At 38.0% G+C, this 19,458-nt stretch overlaps 1 protein-coding gene across 20 annotated transcripts in view; it reads right to left on the bottom strand.

The window, feature by feature from the left end:
• TERB1 (telomere repeat binding bouquet formation protein 1) overlaps positions 1–19,187 on the bottom strand; it is a 50,844-nt gene extending 31,657 nt beyond the window's left edge. For 9 of the 20 annotated variants that reach the window (XR_007410537.1, XR_007410538.1, XM_049109711.1 and 6 more), the window contains exons 1-8: positions 18,214–18,534; positions 16,550–16,606; positions 8,316–8,426; positions 8,005–8,133; positions 4,570–4,701; positions 3,820–3,880; positions 3,617–3,732; positions 3,403–3,525 (exon numbers count right to left, since the gene is read on the bottom strand). Coding sequence is in view for 18 of the 20 variants with exons in the window: in XM_049109711.1 (XP_048965668.1) it covers positions 3,403–3,525; positions 3,617–3,732; positions 3,820–3,880; positions 4,570–4,701; positions 8,005–8,133; positions 8,316–8,426; positions 16,550–16,586 (709 nt within the window). In the remaining 2 variants the exon portion in view is untranslated. Of the gene's footprint in view, positions 1–3,402; positions 3,526–3,616; positions 3,733–3,819; positions 3,881–4,569; positions 4,702–8,004; positions 8,134–8,315; positions 8,427–16,549; positions 16,607–18,213; positions 18,543–18,697; positions 18,849–19,030 lie in introns of those variants that run through there. The other 11 variants (XM_025426375.3, XM_049109707.1, XM_049109699.1 and 8 more) reach the window with 10 other exon arrangements.
• Between the last annotated feature and the right edge of the window lie 271 nt (positions 19,188–19,458).

Genomic DNA, 19,458 nt, shown 5'->3' with positions numbered 1-19,458 from the left:
ATATATGTGTGGGTCTATTTCTGGGCTATTTTGTTCCATTGATCTGTCTACACCTATACCAATTCCACATTTTCTTGATTACTATATGAGAAGTATCAAAATCAAGTAATATAAATCCCTTAATTTTGACCTTTTCCAGAACAGTATTGACTATCCTGGTCCTTTTACATTTCCATGTAAATTTTTTTTTTTTTTTATTTATGATAGGCACACAGTGAGAGAGAGAGAGAGAGAGAGAGGCAGAGACACAGGCAGAGGGAGAAGCAGGCTCCATGCACCGGGAGCCCGACGTGGGATTCGATCCCGGGTCTCCAGGATCGCGCCCTGGGCCAAAGGCAGGCGCTAAACCGCTGCGCCACCCAGGGATCCCCCATGTAAATTTTAGAATCAATTTGTCAATTTCTACAGCAATGTCTGCTAGTATTTTGATGGGGGATGTTTTGAATCAAGAGATGAATTTGAGAAATGCCATTTAATAATACTGAGTCTTAGAATCAATGAGTATATATCTCCCATTAATTTAGGTTTTCATTATATTAGCAACATTTCCTAGTTTTCAGCATACAGACATCGCACAAATTTCATTAAATATATCCATATGTAGTTTTTTTTTCATATGTAGTTTTTTATATGATTGTAAACAATAATTTAAGTTCCCAATTACTTGTTGCTACTATACAGAAATACAGTTGATTTCTGTATATGACCTTGTATCCTAAAACCTGCTAAAATCACTTATTCATTCCTGTAGCTTTATTGTAGATTCTTCAATCACATCATGTATTAATAAATACTGTATTTTCTTCTTCCTTTTCAAATTCTATGCCTTTTATCTTCTTGACTTCTTTCACTGACTTGAACAACACTCAGGAAGATGTTAAAGCAGTGAGAGTGGACATTCTTGTTTTTTAACAATCTTGGAGTTGGGGAGGGGCACATGAAGTTTTTTACCATTAAATATGTTAGCTGTAATGTTTTGTACAGGCCCTTTATCACACTGAGAAGTTCTATCTATTCCTAGTTTACCAAAAGCTTTTGTCACAAATATATGTTGAACTATGTGAAAAGCTTTCCTTGCATCTTTTTCGATTATTGTATAGCTTTTCTTTTCTGTCATAGCCTGAGAATAAGGTAAATTTTCCAATGTTCAACCAATCTTGCATTTGTAAGATAAATGTCACTTGGTCCTAATATATATTATCCTTTCTGTATATTGCTGGACTTGGTTTGTTAATATTTTTTAATTTTTAATTATATATTTTTTTGAAATTTTGTTAAGTAAACTCTGCATCCACTAATGACTCCAAGATCAAGAGCCACATGCTCTACTGATTGAGCAAGCCAGGTGTCCCTGATTTGTTAGTGTTTTGTTAAGATGTTTGTACCTGTGTTCATAAAAGATACTGACTCTGCTTTCTTGTAAGGTCTTTTTCAAGTTTTAGTGAGGGAATAATGCTGACCTTCTAAATGTGTTGGCAAAGGGGTGCCTGGCTGGCTTAGTCATTAGAGCATACAACTCTTAATCTTGAAGTTGTGAGTTTGAGCCCCACATTGGGTGTAGAGAGTATTCAAGTAAAATAAAATAAAAATATTAAAATGTGCTGGGCAGTGTTTCATCCAAGTGTTCCAAGTTTCCAAGTGTTTCCTGGAAAGTTATGTAGAATTTATTTTCTTTAAATGTTTGGCATAATTCACTAGTAAACCCATCAGGGCCCAGAAATTCCTGTTTCAAGTTTTAAACTACAAATTCAATTTCTTTAATCCAAATAATAATATTCAGATTATCTATTTCTTCTGAGAGATCTTTGGTGGTTGGTGTCTTTCAAAGAATCTATCCAATTCATGCAAGTTCTCAAATTCAGTGGCATAGCTGTTTCTATTATTCCTTTATTATCCTCTTAATATCTGTTAAGATCTAGAGTGATGTCACCTCTTATTCCTGATATTAGTAATTTGGGGCCTCTCTTTTTATTTTGTAGCTAGTCTGGCTAGAGGATCCATTTCTTTTTATTTCCTTTTTGTTCTTTTTAAGATTATATTTATTTATTTAAGAGAGAGCAGAGAAAGAGAGAGAGTACAAGTGGGGAGGGGGTGGGCAGAGGGAGAGGGAGAAGCAGACTCCCCAGTGAGCATGGAGCCCACATGGGCCTCAATCCCAGGACCCTGGGATCACGATCTGAGCCGAAGGCAGACACCTAACTGACTGAGCCACCCAGGTGTCCCTAAAGAATCCATCTCATTGATTTTTTTAAAGGCCTACCTTCTTGTTTCATTGACTTTTTTACCCTATTCTGTTATTTTCTATTGCACTGGTTTCTGATCTCTATTTTTTTACTCTGAGTTTAACTTATTTTCTAGTTTCTTACATGGAAACTAATATAACTGATTTGAGATCTTTCTTCTTTCCTTCTACAAACTATGGTGCTATAAATTTCCCTCCAAACACTGCTTTTGCAGCAATCCAGTTTTTATTTAATTATTCATTAATTATTTATTTTTAGCAAACCAATTTTTTGAAAAGATTTTATTTATTTATTCGTAAAAGACACACACACACAGAGAGGCAGAGACAAAGGCAGAGGGAGAAGCAGGCTCCATGCAGGGAGCCCAACGTGGGACTCGATCCTGGGTCTCCAGGATCATGCCGTGGGCTGAAGGCGGTGCTAAACTGTTGAGCCACCAGGGTTGCCCAGCAAACGAATTTTTAAATGTGCTTTCATTATCATTCAGTTAAAAACACTTCTAATTTCTTTATGATTTATTCCTTTACTCATTGATTTTTGGGGTTTTTTTTTTTTAGGTCTTTTTTTTTTCCTTAAAGATTTTATTTATTTATTCATGAGAGACACCGAGAGAGAGAAGGAGAGGCAGAGACACAGGCAGAGGAAGAAGCAGGCTCCATGCAGGGAGCCCGACATGGGACCTGATCCTGGGTCTCCAGGATCATGCCCTGGGCTGAAGGCAGATGCCGAACCGCTGAGCCACCCAAGCTGCCCTTTAGGTCTTTTTTTTTAGCACTGAGTTAATTTTCAGATTTTGGGACTTTTCTAGATGTTTCATTTTTATTCATTTCTAATTTAATTCTATGTGATCAGAGAATTAAAATTAAATTAAATTAAAACTCTGTGGGCTTTAGATTTCCTATCTAGTTGTTCTGTTTTGTAAAGGTATCTGGAGAGATTCAAAACTATGCTGCTACCTCCATCTTCCCACTTGTCTTCCTAACCATATCTACTTTCAAGATTTTCCTATCTGTAATAGTCTAAATGCAACCAAAATGACCCAACTTAGTATACTAAATTATTCCTTTAATTCAATTAATTTAATAATTAATTCAATAAGTTTTTGTTATGCTTTGAACTATGTTTCTTCAAGCAAAACCAAAGAATAATGAATACTTACTGTTATTTGCAAGAGTCAGTCCAATAAATGAACAAATAGGGCGAATTACCTCAGGTTTGATGCAATTTATTAGCCAGTCATTAGCATGCGGAAAAAGTGAACAGCAAAGCATTTGATTTTCATCTGAAAGAAGACAAAGTCAATTGTGTTTTAACATATTTGGAAAATATCAATTTATTTTTATTTTTTATATTTAAATATTTGAGATAATTACCATTTTGAGGATTGTTAACACAGACACACAAAGTACTACACACTGAAGACCATAACTGATAGCTCTGGAATGTATTTTTATCCGACAAATCCAACTCATATTTTGAAAGAACTGTCCTATTTGGTTAAAAAAAAGGCAGCAAATTAATACAAATGTGTTTAAATCTTAAGCAATAAATAATGACAAAAAATTTGTTTTCTTACCTGAACAACTGTGTAAGAACTGTAATACAACCAGTTTCTCTTACAAGTGTTTGTCCACTCCCTTAAAAAAAGACATGTAATGCACCAATATGGCTTTTGTTATAAATAATTTTGCAGAAGTGAAAAACATTTAAGTAGTACTTTTAATAAGCAACTTATAATCACTTTAAAGTATTACAAACACAGATTTACAATAGAGAAATATTTGTAATCACGACTATACATTGTCAATGCTCAGAGAATGACAGCATTCAAATTTCCTACAAAAATGAAAGAAATTTTAGCCAAGAGCTACATGGAATTTAAGGCCATTGTTGGCTGATACAGTAAACACAGCAACTAAATGGCTAATTCTGTGGAAAACAACCAAACTAATCATCAAATCCCTCTTTGCTTTCAAAGCTGTTCCTTTACAATGCTATTTAATATTTAAATAGCCAAATCACTTTACCTATTTCTTATAATAAATATTAAACAAATATACGCTATTCTCTTTTCTTTAAAGCTAGTAGTTCTCAGAAGTTAGTAAGATATAGGGGCTTCTGGGTGGCTCAGTCGGTTAAGTGTCCGACTCTTGATCTCAGGGTTTTGAGTTCAAACCCTAAGTTGGGCTCCAGGCTGGGTGTGGAGCCTACTTAAAAAAAAAAAAAAAAAAAGACACTGATTTATAAAGACTAGAATAAAAGGGAGAATGGCTATTTCAATGTATTATTTTTAAAATGTTTCTACAACATAAAAGAATGTACTTACTATTATTTGAAACTAGAACCAAAATAACATATACAGTCATTCTTTTCAAATTTGTGTTTGAATCATTATTAGTTAAGAACGAAGTTAAGTCTTCAAACAATTCTGAAGTGCACAAAGTCTGCTGACAGTAAACTGAAAAATAAAAATTTCAATTTCTATGCATTAGCACAAGTTTTAAAAAATGCTGAACAAAATATAAAGTTGCCAAAGAGAGATACCTGGGTAGCTCAGTGGTTGGGCATCTATCTGCCTGGTCTCGGGGCGTGATCCTGGGGTCCCAGGATCAAGTCCTGCATAGGGCTCCCTGCATGGAGCCTGCTTCTCCCTCTGCCTATATCAATGCCTCTCTCTCTGTGCATCTCTCATGAATAAATAAATAAAATCTTTATTTTATGTAAGTATAAATTTTAAATATATATTTATATATTATATATAAATATAATTTTATATAAATATAAAAATTTAAAAAATAAAGTTGCCAAACAGTTCTCAACAAGATCTCAATTTTTTAAAAATTTTTATTTATTTATGATAGTCACAGAGAGAGAGAGAGAGAGAGAGAGAGGCAGAGACACAGGCAGAGGGAGAAGCAGGCTCCATGCACCGGGAGCCCGATGTGGGATTCGATCCCGGGTCTCCAGGATCGCGCCCTGGGCCAAAGGCAGGCGCTAAACCGCTGCGCCACCCAGGGATCCCCCAAGATCTCAATTTTTTTTAAAGATATTATTTATTTATCTGACAGAGACAGAGAGAATACAAGCAGGGGGAAAGGCAGGCAGAAGGAGAGAGAGAAGCAGACTTCCTGCTGAGCAGCGAGCTCAAGGCAGGGCTTGATCCCAGGGCCCTGAGTTCGTTACCGGAGTCAAAGGCAGATGCTTAGCCAACCAAGGTACCCAGATGTCCTAATCAGATCTCATTTCATTGACATTTATTAGTCATGCAACAAAATTTCTGACAAATTGATATGTGCTTACTCAATTAACAGACCAAAAAAGCAGTACCTTAATCAGAAATACTTAACTGAGGCTCTAAAATATGTACACAATCTCCTAGAATTTCTAATAAAAACTTAACAAAAAAATCAAATAGGAAAAAAAATTTAAGAGGAGTAAGTAAAACACAGCAAAAGAAAAATTTTAGAAAATTCAGTAACCTGCTTTAGAAAATAGACAAATGGGATCTCTGGGTGGCTCGGCGGTTTGGCGCCTGCCTTTGGCCCAGGGTGTGATCCTGGAGTCCTGGGATCGGGTCCTGAGTCGGGCTCCCAGCATGGAGCCTGCTTCTCCCTCTGCTTATGTCTCTGCCTCTCTCTCTATGTCTATCATGAATAAATAAATAAAATCTTAAAAAAAAAAAGAAAATAGACAAATGATGCTTGTGCTATTTTTAAGAACTTTCTAGAAATTGGGCAGCCTGGTTGGCTCAGCGGTTTAGCACCGCCTTCAGCTGAGGGCCTGATCCTGAAGACCCGGGATCGAGTCCCATGTAAGATTCCCTGCATGGAGCCTGCTTCTCTCTCTCTGCTTGTGTCTCTGCCTCTCTCTCTCTCTCTCTCTGTCACTCATGAATAGATAGATAAAATCTTTAAAGAAAAAAAAAAGAACTTTCTAGAAATTAAAATATCTTTCCAAAAAGCCAAAATGATACCTTACAGTAGAGTTTTGTGTGTGTGTGTGTGTGTGTGATATAATAATACAATAAACAGAGTTTTTAAAAAATCATTTGAGAGCACCTGACTGGCTCAGTCAGAAGAGCATGCAACTCTTGATTTGAGGTCGTGAGTTTGAGCCCTACACAGGGTGCAGAGATTACTAAAAACAAAACAAAACAAACCTTAAAAAAATAAATAAAATATTTTAAAAAATGATTTGAACACAGAGATATAATTAGTATTTTATCAATTATTTAGAACCACCTATTAGACTTTCTCTCAAAGGCAAGAACAGTGTCTCATTTATCCCAATGACTAGCACACAGCTTGGTTCCTACCAACTGATGAAAAAATATTTACAGATGAAAATTTTAGGGGCACTTGGGTGGCTCAATCGGCTAAGCATCCAACTCTTGATCTCAGCTCAGGTCTTGATCTCAGAGTCATGAGTTCAAGTGTTGCATTAGAAAAATTTAAGAATAGAAAGTTGTTTGACAAACCAATACTTTTGATTCAACTTCATTTTGGGTATACTATAAGAATACGTTACATAAATTTCCATACCTAGAGTATATTTATCCACATACAAGATGTTGTAGTTATCTTTGTCTTTTGTTTCAAATATGGAGATATATGGAGAATGAACTTAATAGAAAAACCAGAGGTAGACCCACTACATAGGCAAATTCATGAAACATTAATAACATCTAAATCAATGTGAAAAAGATCTTTTTAATGTGTTAGAATAGCTGGACTGCCACATAAAAAAGATAAAAGATTAAAATGGAGCATTCATCATGCCATAACCCAGGATAATTAAAAAGGAAAATATGAAAGTAAAAATAAAACTATACTAGTACCAAAAGTACACGTGGCTGGATTCCCCTAGGACCTTAGAGTATGGAAAACTTTCCTATGACTCAAAATCCAGAAGCAAAAAGGGGAAAGAATGACTAATTCTATTTTTGTAAAAAAATAAAAGACTTCTGCATGACAAAAAAAAAAAAAGCTAAGCACAGTGAGAGAGTGAAAAAAAAAAGTCTCCAACTAATGGCAAGAAAAATTGTGAAGGATTTTGAAATGAACAAAAATGAGTACTGAATGTCCAATCTAGCACACCCTTGTAGATTATCTAAGTCTTTCACTGTCTTTGGGCTATTTTACATCTCTGTAATTTGTAGAAAACTGATAGTAATCCAAGTCATTCATTTTTTAAAAGAGATTTATTTATTTTGAGAGAGAGAGCACAAGCGTACACATGAGCAGGAGGGCAGAAGGAGAGGGAGAAAGAATCTCACGTGGAGCACCACGCAGGGCTTGATCTCACAACCCTGGGATCATAACTTGAGCTAAAATCAAAAGTCAGATGCTTAATCAACTGCACCACCCAGGTGCCCCAGGTTATTGACTGCAGAAAGGGAAAACATTTTGGTCAGTCAAATGCAACTGACTGTTGCCCTATGGATATTGACCAGTTTGTGCCTACTTACAAATCTATTTCAGTATTCCCAAATGCCTATGTTGTTTTTTGTCATTGCTTTTGAAACAGTTGTCATATTTTACTGGTTCCTTCATTAGTTAATACATGAAATAAAATATTTAGCATGCATGAATTTAGATAGATAGATAAATAAATAAGTAAATAAATGAAATAAAATAAAATACCTGGATAAAACTATCCAGACACGTAAAAAAGGAATTTAATTCTAAAATTACTTTTTAGTAGTTTGTTGAAATATAACACAATGCTTGAAGGATAATGAAAAAAAGTTTTCATGTTTTACCACTTTGTTCTGCAACAGCTCCTAATGTATATAAGGCTGCTTCTTTTACCATGCTATGTTCACTTGACTTTGCAAGGTTTTTTATAAACATCAAACCACCAATTTCCCGAAAATAAACACCTGCATTACCTATAGGGTGCAAGACAAAACATAAATCATATTATAATTCTTTTAAGGAGAAAATAAATCACATGAACATAGCAACATAGCATGTAGAGTAACTGAGTTGAAGAGAAAGAACCATGAATATTTCACATATCAAAATACTAAAGAACTAGAATCACAGATAAAAATACACTATCATGTCTTACTGTTTTGTTGACAAATTGAATGAATAGTGACCAAAGCTTCCTTTTGTGAGAAAGGGTTGTCCATTTGATACTTCAGGCACTCCAATAGTAAGTTCAGGTCAGTCTTCATTTCTAAAGAACAAAAATTTCATTTTTTAAAAAACCAGATGTTTCCTTTAAAAAATTAACCATTTAGGGATCCCTGGGTGGCGGAGCGGTTTGGCGCCTGCCTTTGGCCCAGGGCGCGATCCTGGAGACCCGGGATCGAATCCCACATCGGGCTCCCAGTGCATGGAGCCTGCTTCTCCCTCTGCCTATGTCTCTGCCTCTCTCTCTCTCTCTATCATAAATAAATAAAAATTAAAAAAAAAGAAATATTTAAAAAATTAACCATTTAAAGTTCACTTTTTAGATATATATCTTTATGTTTGTTTTTAAAATAAGTATATATTCCTTTTATAATCAAACAGTAAAGATACATAAAAGAAAGATGTTCCTTAAATAACTTGAAATACTTACAATTATTTGGTTTTTCCTTTGCATGAAATATAAGAATACAAAACTCAAATATTATTTAAATAAAACTACATTGGTTTAAACATCTGTCATTTAGAAATTAACTGAAAAAAAATGAAAATGTAATATATTGGAACTTGTGGGATGCTACCAAAACAGTATTTGAGAGGAAATTTGCAATGCTAAATGCTTATATTATAAAAGAAGAAAGGTCTTGTGACACCTGGGTGGCTCAGTCAGTTAAATGTCTGCCTTTGGCTCAGGCCATGATCCCAGGGTCCTGGGATTGAGCCCCATGTTGGGCTCCCTACTCAGTGGGGAGCCTGCTTCTCCCCTTCCGTCTGCCACTACCTGTGCTCGTGCTCTATCTCTGTCAAATAAATACAATCCTTTTTTTTTTTTTTTTTTAAGAAAAGTCTCAATGACCTCAGCTTCCATCTTAAGAAACTATAAAAACAGTAAGTTAGGGGATCCCTGGGTGGCTCAGTGGTTTAGCGCCTGCCTTTGGCCCAGGGCACGGTCCTGGGGTCCCAGGATCGAGTCCTGCGTCGGGCTCCCGGCATGGAGCCTGCTCCTCCCTCCTCCTGTGTCTCTGCCTCTCTCTCTCTCTCATGAATAAATAAATAAATAAAAATTTAAAAAATAAAATAAAAAAATAAACTAAATAACAGTAAGTTAAACTAAAAGTAGAAGAATGGAAATAAAGATCAAAGCCAAAAATCAGTGAGATTAAAAGCAGAAAAACAAGAGAACTGTTTCTTTGAGAAGATCAATAAAACTGATAAATCTCTAGACAAACTGATGAGGAAATAGGAGCACAGACACCAATTACCAATAACAGAATGAGAGAAATGGCATCATCATAGATTCTATTTATATTCAAAAGATAGTTATATACAACTTATCTACAGATTCAATGACTTAGGTGAAATGGACAAACTGCTTAAAAGACACAAATTAGGGACGCCTGGATGTCTCAGTCTGTAAAGCATGCAACTCTTGATCTTGGGGTTTTAAGTTCAAGCTCCACGTTTGGTGTTGAAATTACTTAAATAAAATCATTAAGAAAGACATAAATTATGGAAACTCACCTAAGAAGAAACAAATCATCTGAATAGTACTATACTTATGAAAAAACCTAAAATCATATTTTAAAAACCTTTTGTAGGGGTGCCTGGGTGGTTCAGTTAAGCATCTGCCTCCGGTTCAGATCATGATCTCAGGGTCCTGGGATGGAGCCCCACGTCCGGCTCCCTGCTCAGGAGGGAGTCTGTTTCTCCCTCTCCCTCTGCCCCTCCCCTCACTTGTGCTAGCTCGCTCTCTCTCAAGTAAAATCCTTAAAAAAACAAAACAAAACAAAATCTTTTGTAAAGAAAACTCCAGGTTCAGATGGCTGCATCTGTAAACTCTTTCAAACATTTAAGGAAGAGGGGATCCCTGGGTGGCTCAGCGGTTTAGCACCTACCTTCGGCCCAGGGCGTGATCCTGGGGTCCCGGGATAGAGCCCCGCATCAAGCCCCACATCGGGCTCCCTGCAGGAAGCCTGCTTCTCCCTCTGCCTGTGTCTCTGCTTCTCTCTCTCAGTCTGTGTCTCTCATGAATAAATAAATAACATCTTAAAAAAAAAATTAAGGAAAACTACTACCAATTATACACAAACTTTTCCAAAAGTTTACGGAAAAGGAATACTTCCCAACTTATTCTATGAGGTCAGCATTACCCTAATACGAAAACCAAAGCCATTAGAAAGAGACAAAAGACAACTTAAGACCAATATCCCTCATGAATATTCATGTAAAGAGTCTAAACAATTTTAGCAAACTGAATCTAAAAACATATTAAAATAATAATACATCATGACCAAGTGGGTTTATCCTAAGATTCAGGGTTGACTAAAGATACGAAAAATCAATTCGTGTAATATGACAAACATGTAAAATCATATAGTCAACTCAATTGATGCAGAAAAAGCATTTGATAAAATTCAACATTCATTTCTGATAAAAAGAAATTCAGCAAACTTGGAAGAAAAGAAAATCTCCTCAATCTAAAAATGTATATCTATAAAAAAGAAGAAAAGCCCTATAGTAAACATAATACTTAAGAGAAAAAGACTGAATTATTTTTCCCTGAGATCAGGAACAAGACAGAAATGTTTAACATTGTACTGGGAGTCTAGCCAATGTCATTCTGTTTAACATTCTATTTAATATCGTACTAGAGAGTTAGCCAGTGCCATGAAGTGAGAAAAAGAAATAAAAGGCATTCAAATTAGGAAGGAAGTAGTAAAACTATCTGCCTTCCTGTACAACATGACCTTCTATATAGATCATCTGACGGAATCTACAAAAGAGCTACTAGCACAACTGAGTATAGTAAGATTTCAGTACTTCCATTTTCCTATAAAATTCTTCACTATCGGGACGCCTGGGTGGCTCAGTGGTTGAGCGTCTGCCTTTTGGCTCAGGGAGTGATCCTGGTATCCAGGATCGGGTCCCACATCTGGCTCCTTGCAGGGAGCCTGCTTCTTCCTCTGCCTGTGTCTCTGCCTCTCTCTGTGTCTGTCATGAATAAATAAATATATAAAATCTTTTAAAAAAAATTTCACTATAGCCTTTAAACAATTTCTTCTCTTGGTTTTAACGATTTAAATTAAATTGTATGTATATTTTGACATAATGCTTGAATTAACACTTAAAGTTCTCAAAAATATAGGATGAAGAGAAAAGGTAAAAATACAGAGGAACACACTAAAAGAAACTTGTATCTATTGTCAATATTTAGTCTTCCTCTTAAAAGAAATTCAACTGACAAGTTGGTTCAAGAAAATTATTCATGATTCAATTTGTTAGAAAAACCACAGTACAAAGGTTATCACTAAGTAGTCTTGGAGCAACAACAAACATTTATTGATCATATTCTACATTAACAGAGACTGTAAGAAGGTTAGTTTGGCTGTATGGATAGCAATAAACCACTCATCATCAACAATATGCCACAAGAGGATTTTTTTTTTTTTAAAGATTTTACAGGCATCCCAACACAAGAGGATTTTTGATGGGGCATGGTGATTTTCAATTCTAGGCACAAAGGCAGAAAACAAGAAACTTCTTCGTGTATTCCTCTATTCCTCGCTGTACTCCCCTCTTCTACTTTGATGTTTTCTATTATAATCCCTCCCTTCCCAAAGCACCTAATGACATTTGCAACTCCGTTTTATCTTCTCCAGCCTATGCAACCTAGTTTCTTCAATACTTCCTGAAGAAAATAAAAACTCAAGTATATACAATACAAAAGTACAAGTTATAAAAGAAAATTGGAGAAATTTGACTTAAAATTTTAATTTTTGGAGCTTCAAAAGATATCAAGAATGTGAAAAGACAACTGACAGAAGGGAAGAATACATCTACAAATCAGGTATCTGATCAAGGGCTTGTGTTCAGAACATAAAAGGACTTTTTTTCATATAGAGAACTCTTAAAACTCAATAACAAAAAGATAACCAAATTAAGAAGTATAGACATTTCTCCAAAGAAGATCTACAAAATGTCAATTAGTATACAAAAAGATGCTCAACATCATCATTAGTCATTAAGAAAATACAAAACAAAACCCCAATTAGATACCACTTCACAGGGATCCCTGGGTGGCGCAGCGGTTTGGCGCCTGCCTTTGGCCCAGGGCACGATCCTGGAGACCCGGGATCGAGTCCCACGTCGGGCTCCCTGCATGGGGCCTGCTTCTCCCTCTGCCTGTGTCTCTGCCTCTCTGTCTCTCTCTCTCTGTGTGACTATCATGAATAAATAAATAAAATCTTTAAAAAAAAAAAAAAAAAAAAAAAGATACCACTTCACATACCACTAGGATGACAATAGTAAAAAGGCAGATTATGACAAGTGTTGACCAAGGATCTGAAGTAACTGGAGCACTTATACATTGCTGTAGGAATGTAAAATGGTACAGTCACTTTGGCAAAAAAGTGTAGCAGTTCCTTAAAAGGTCAAATATAAATTTATCATAGACTCAGCAATTCTACTACTAGATATATACTCAAGAGAAATGAAAACATGTCACACAAAAACTTGTACATGAATGTTCACAACATTAGTCATAACTTCCAAACAGTGAAAACCCAAATTTCCATCACCTCTTGAATGGATAAACAAAATATGATATATCCATTCAATGGAATATTATTTGGCAACAAACAGGAATGAAGATACTGAAACTACCTGAATAATCCTTGAAAATATTGTACTAAGTGAAAGAAGACAGCCACAAAAGCCCACATATTGTATGATTCAATTTATATGTCCAGAATAGGCAAGTCTAGAGATAAAAAATAGATTTGTGGTTGCCTACAGTTGGGATGTGACCAATAAGGGGTACAGGGTTTCTTTGGGGGTGATAAAAAAAATGCCCTAAAATTGATTGTAATGATGATACAACACTGTGAATATATTAAAAACAACTGAATTGTGTCTTTTAAATGGGCAAATTGTGTGTGATGTCAATTATATTTTTAAAAAAGCTATTCTATATACAAAAATCAAATTACTTGTATGCTTTGCAGTTGTCTGAATGACCAAAGTAACCCCAATCTCAGTTCTTTTGGGTAACTAATATGGACACTGGGAAAGAGAAAGTCCCCCTTCTCTTTTTTAAGATTTTATTTATTCATGAGAGACACAGAGAGAGAGGCAGAGACACAGGTTGAGGAGAAGCAGGCTCCCCACAGGGAGCCCAATGTGGGACTCGATCCCAGGACCCTGGGATCATAACCTGATCCGAAGGCAGACCTCAACCACTGAGTCACCCAGGTATCCCTGAGACAGTTTCTCTTTTCTAAATCTCAAACTGTATGTAAATTTGGCTACTCACTTTCAAGGCCAAACTTTGGGCCTCTGTCATTAGTCAGAACAGGTCTACCAGTAATATTCTCAAACCTATTTTTTCACTTTTGGAATATTATCCGTAATTCTTTCAACTGTCTTACTTCCTTATTAATTTTTTTAAAAGATTTTATTTATTTATTCATGAGAGACACAAAGAGAGAGAGGCAGAGACACAGGCAGAAGGTGAAGCAGGCTCCATGCAGGAAGCCCGATGTGGGACTCGATCCTGGGACTCCAGGATCACATGCCCTGAGCAGAAGGCAGACGCCCAATCGCTAAGCCACCCAGGTGTCCCTTTTATATTTATTCCTTGACCCCTAAGATCTTTAATGCCTTTACTCCTGTCCACTGAGGCTTCTAGTTTCATTTCCTTCCCTATTCATCCTAGATCCCATGATTCATCACCTCAACCATTATTTGCTAAGATTCCTTTGACTACTTGTTCTTCTAGTAAAGATGTCCTATAATCCTAACCATGACTCAAAAACACATTCCTTTCTCTGCTTTTTCAGCCCAAATGTGGGCATTGCTAAAGGGAAAAAATTAATTATGCCATTACAAATATTTGGTATGCATTCCAAGTTATAATCCCTAACTCTACTCAGCAATCCCATCCATGGTCAGCTCTCTTCCGCTTCCTTCCTCTTCCGCTTCCTCTGCCATTTTCCTCAACAGCTATTTCAAATCTTCAGCCTTTTTTAAACCTCCAACCCCATCCTGCATCTCTCTCTTCCATTTTGTTTTAATTGAGTTTCCCCAGAAGCAGACCAGGAGACAAGGATTTGAACATTAAGTACTTTTTTGAGAAAAAGAGGACAGGAAGGTGGACAGAAGCAAGTTATTATTAAGGATAACTGGAGCTTCACTCCACAAGGAAACTCTGGGAGCCAAGGTGGAACCATGTATCTCAGAGTCATCCCCACCAAAAGGTGAAGAGTATTTATTCATCAATTCCAAACACTCATTTGTTTAGGGCTGCTCTCAGGGAAAGGGTCATTAATTATCTGGCATTCTCTGGATTGCCTTGCTCTCTGGGCAAAAGCATATTACAAATGCCAAGATAAATCCTCAAAAAGACACAGATTTTAGGCCTGAGAGAACTCCCCACTTTGCACAACACAGAATTCCTACAAAATATTTACATCCATGCTCATTCTTTTTTTTTTTTTTAAGATTTTATTTATTCATGACAGACACACAGAGAGAGGCAGAGACACAGAGGGAGAAGCAGGCTCCCCACAAGGAGCCCGATGTGGGACTCGATCCTGGATCCTGGGATCACGCCCTGAGCCAAAGGCAGACACTCAACCGCTAAGCCACCCAGGCGTCCTGCCACACTCATTCTTATCTCTTCCTCCACAATATTAGACCAGGTATCTAGTGCCCTACCTGTTTGTTCATGGTTAATCCATTCACCTATGTTCTGGGACCTTCTATAGTAACTACAACTAGTATACTTTGGTAGTTTTTTTTTTTTTTCCTCTCCAGAATGATTTCCTTTCTTTTTGTGGTTTCTTTGGAGAACTCTTCCTCACCACTCTTGAGTTTCCTAGTGGTATGAACTGATATATTTCCTTTCTTGCTTGAATTAGTTTGAGTTGATTTCTCTCACATACAACTCAAATAGCACATGACTTCTTAAAAATCTATTCATTTAACAAATGTTTATTGCCTGTCTACTATGCATCCACTCTACCAGATGTGGATTCTGATTTCAAGGAACTCAAAATCTGGTGATGGAGAAAAACAGAGAAAGATGTGGGTAATTCCCATAGTGTAATAAATGGTCTTATAGGGGCATCTACAATTATCCCCTCTCCAGGTTCCCCAACCTCCCCCTCTCCAGAATCTCCATTCCCTCTTCATATATTCTCTTGTCTCTACTCCCCTTACAAGGTTCCCTTAACATTACAGTCTCCCGCTACCTATTGTCATATATCTTCAGTCAAGATTTTTTTTAAAGATTTTTTTATTATAATTCATGAGAGACAGAGAGAAGACAGGCAGAGACATAGGCAGAAGAAGCAGGCTGCCTGATGTGGGACTTGATCACAGGACCCCAGGATCATGACCTGAGCCGAGGGCAGACACAACCCACTGAGTCACCCAGGTGCTACTTCAGTCAAGCTTTTAAGAAGAGAAAGGTATTTATACTATCTCCAGATTCTTATTTCCTACCCAAACTTCAATATACTGCAATCTGGCTGAAATGTATTCAATTTACTCTTAATAAAACAAATGATCTCCTAAATACAAAATCTGGTGGATAATTCAGTCGTCATCTGTGGATATTTGACACCAGTGAGCTCAAGCAATCTTTCTTCTAAAATATTCTCCTAAGTCTGATTTCCAAAATTCCACATTCCTGACTCTCCTTTCATCTTTCTGAAATGTTTTTTTCTGTCATTTTTTTGAAAGCCCTCTTCCTCAGCCAAATCCTTACATGATGGTGTGCATTAAGGAACACCATTTTCCATTCTTTTTTTTTTTTTTTAATACTTCCTCTGTAGTCAATCTCCTCCATGCCCATAGACATAATTTCCATCTTTCTAAGGACGACTCTGAAACCTGTACCTCTATTTGGTGGTGGTTCTCTCCGGTTCCCACTGTTCTTTACATATCTCTATTAAACCAGCTGCCATATGGTATTCTAATTATCAGCCTACCTTTACCTATTAGGTCAGTAATCTGAAGTCAGTGAGACAGGCAGGGTAGATGCACAATAAATATGTATGTAAACTGCTGAATATTTTTTTTCATTTCCTGGATCTTGTCAGATAATTTGCAGTATATCCCACAAATAGATATAAAATTAATTTGATATATAATCCATTAATTTCTCACCTTGTATCTTCTTTGTGTCCTCACTTGCCATTCTCATCTGTATTTTCCTTACTTCATCTATAAGATAAAGGTATTTTCTCAATTTAAATCAATGTTTGAGAATTACAGAATTATAAGTGTAAAGGAGTAGGGAAAAATAGTTTTCCTGAAGCCAGAAAAGCAGGGAGTAAACCTACAACTTCCTAAATATGTGATACAAGTTGTGCTTAACTTCTCTGAGGCTCAGTTTCCTTGTCTACAAAATAGGAAATCCCTTTTTTTTTTTAAGATTTTATTTATTTACTCATAGAGACAGAGAGAGAGGCAGAGACACAGGCAGAGGGAGAAGCAGGCTCCATGCAGAGAGCCCGACGTAGGACTCGATCCAGGGTCTCCAGGATCACGCCCTGGGCTGCAGGTGGTGCTAAACCGCTGTGCCACCTGGGCTACCCCAGAAATTCCTAATTTATAAAGTTGTTACAAGAATTAAATTTGAAGATATACATACATGCATGTGGCATTTGCATAAGTACTACAGGCATTCGACAGATTTTATTAAATAAATATAAAAATGGTTGGTTAACTGAATCTAACTGATCCTCTCTGGTTCTGCTTCCTCATTTTCTCTTCTGGTTCTGCTTCCTTATTTTCTTTCCTGTATTTTCATCCCATCATCTCTGACTGGTCATCCCTCCATGAATCAGAAATTTAAAACACACACATACCCTTAAGAACTCAATTTCTCCACACAAGCTAAGCTTAATATTAAAAATTTATTTTTCTAACAACCCATGTTTTTCTCAACGTAGTATTCTACTATTAAACTCTTTGTTTATCTATCACTTGTTAGAAGAATTTTTAAAACAACCAGCAACTCTGATATGGCATCTTACATGCTAAATTATTTTTTTAGAAAAATCTAAGTCCAATTAACTTCTTAAAGCAATACAATAGGACTCACAGAACTCCAGAATTCTCTTTTTTACTCCAACACTACATGGTTAATGGGAAATAGCTACTTACCCATTCTATTTTTTTCTCACTCTCAGAATGAAAATAAAATTCCCAAAAAATTAATAACAAATGTTAGAATCTTTTATAAAGTAAATTTAAATATATACCAGCTTTGCCACTTTTTTTTAACCTAGGTATTCCATTAAAATAGACTACGGTACCATATGTGGATTTTTGCTTTGTGAAGGAATTTAAGGACTATTTCCTTAGTTTTAATTAGTCAGAACTAATTATAAAGCCTTTAAATATAGTTTTATGTTTAAAAAGGAATATAACTTTAAAATCTAAATGTCTTGAAACTGATACTAATACTCTACCTTCTCTTCCCTTTGTCTTATACTGTTTCCTAATAAATGGTTACTTTGCACAATAAAATTAAATACAGTTTTCCAACTGCCTAGGAGCATTAATACAAGTCATCTTATTTACTAGCTAAGTGCTTGGAAACATCCACAGCTAAGGACAAGTCATTATGTTCAAAGGGTTGGTAATTATAAAATATAGTCTATTTCCCAACACAAAAGTATCTTCAATAAAGCAGATAGTGTTTTCCGTAATTTGGTGAAGATGCAAGCTGTAGTGAACGAAATTTCAAAATGATCTGCTGTATTCTCACAGGGCTGGGGGAGGGGGAAGGGTTCCCAGGTAAGGGAAGAAACTATCCCACTTACAGGTTTAATTCAATCCACTCCTCAAAACTGTGCTGTTAGATGCAAAGTCAAGCAAGAAAACGGAAAAGTACGCTTTCCCTTGGCCTAGAAACTGTTAACATGAAAAGCTTTCGCAGCATCTTTCCGTGTAAGGCCGGCAGGCTGAAAAATCCCACACTAACCGTCATCACCGAGCGCCTGAGAGCGGATACTCAGCTGGGCCTCATACACCGTGGAGTGGACCGAGGCCCTCTGGGAGGGGAAGCGAAGGAGAAAGGGCTGCGACGGTTTAAGCAGATGGAGAACTAACAGGTGCAGAGAACAAGCGAAGGCCCCCGGAGCGCGCCCCCACCGCGCCCACGTTCCCAGGCGGGGGACACGGAGCAGCCGTTCCGCACCAGGCCTCGGCAGCCCTCGGCAGCCCTCGGCAGGGGGCACGGTGGCGACGCCCGACCTCTCCAAGGAGGGAAGCCCCCCTGCACCCCGTGTTCCCAGGGGCGCTCACCCGGGCTGGGAGCCCTCTCCTGGGGGCACAGGTCCGCCCCAGGCCCCGTCGTCTCACACCGCGGCCCTCCCACGCCCGCCAGGGGCCGGGTGCTGGTCACAGGGCGAGGCCCGGCCCAGCGGCCGAGGGGCCTCCCCACGGGTTCCCACGCCGGAGGGCCTGGGGGTTCTCGGAAACTGCCGGCCTCCAGAAGCCTGACTAACCGGCTGCTGTGGGGGCGAGGGCGGCGCCGCCCAGGCCCGCTGCCGCCTCAGGAAGGCCGTTCCCGCCAGCTCCCGCCAGCTCCCGCCACCCCTCACGGCAGTGGGTGAAGATGGGCACCGGCGGGCTGACCTGGGCCTCCTGGACACGGTCGGGCGCCGGGGCAGGGCCTCTGCCCTCAAGTCGCACGGCGCCGGGTTCCCGCCCGTTCTCCCTCGCCGGCGGCCTACAGCGGCGCGGGCCTGGATTTCCCGCCCAATGGGTCGGGCCCACTTCCGTGGGCGGGACTTCCGTGGGCGGGGCTCCCGGACGCTGCCCACCCACGCCCGGCCCACGCAGTGTCCCTCGGCGGAGCACCGCTCCTCCACATTGCCTAGGCGGGTCCCGGTTATCAAGAGTGTGGATGGCGTATGTTGGCAAATTGAATTGAAATTAAAAAATATAATTCAATTAAAAATAAAAAAGGGTATGGATGCAGTATCTTTGAGTGGTAGAAAGTCTCAACGTGAATGGGAACTCTGATCTCACTACGCCCGTTTTCGGATTTTCTTTGCTCAGAG

This window comes from Canis lupus, chromosome 5, assembly GCF_003254725.2.
Source record: "Canis lupus dingo isolate Sandy chromosome 5, ASM325472v2, whole genome shotgun sequence".
NCBI lineage: Eukaryota > Metazoa > Chordata > Mammalia > Carnivora > Canidae > Canis > Canis lupus.
Note: the sequence above shows the minus strand (reverse complement) of the source record. Positions and strands in the feature narration are given on the sequence as shown.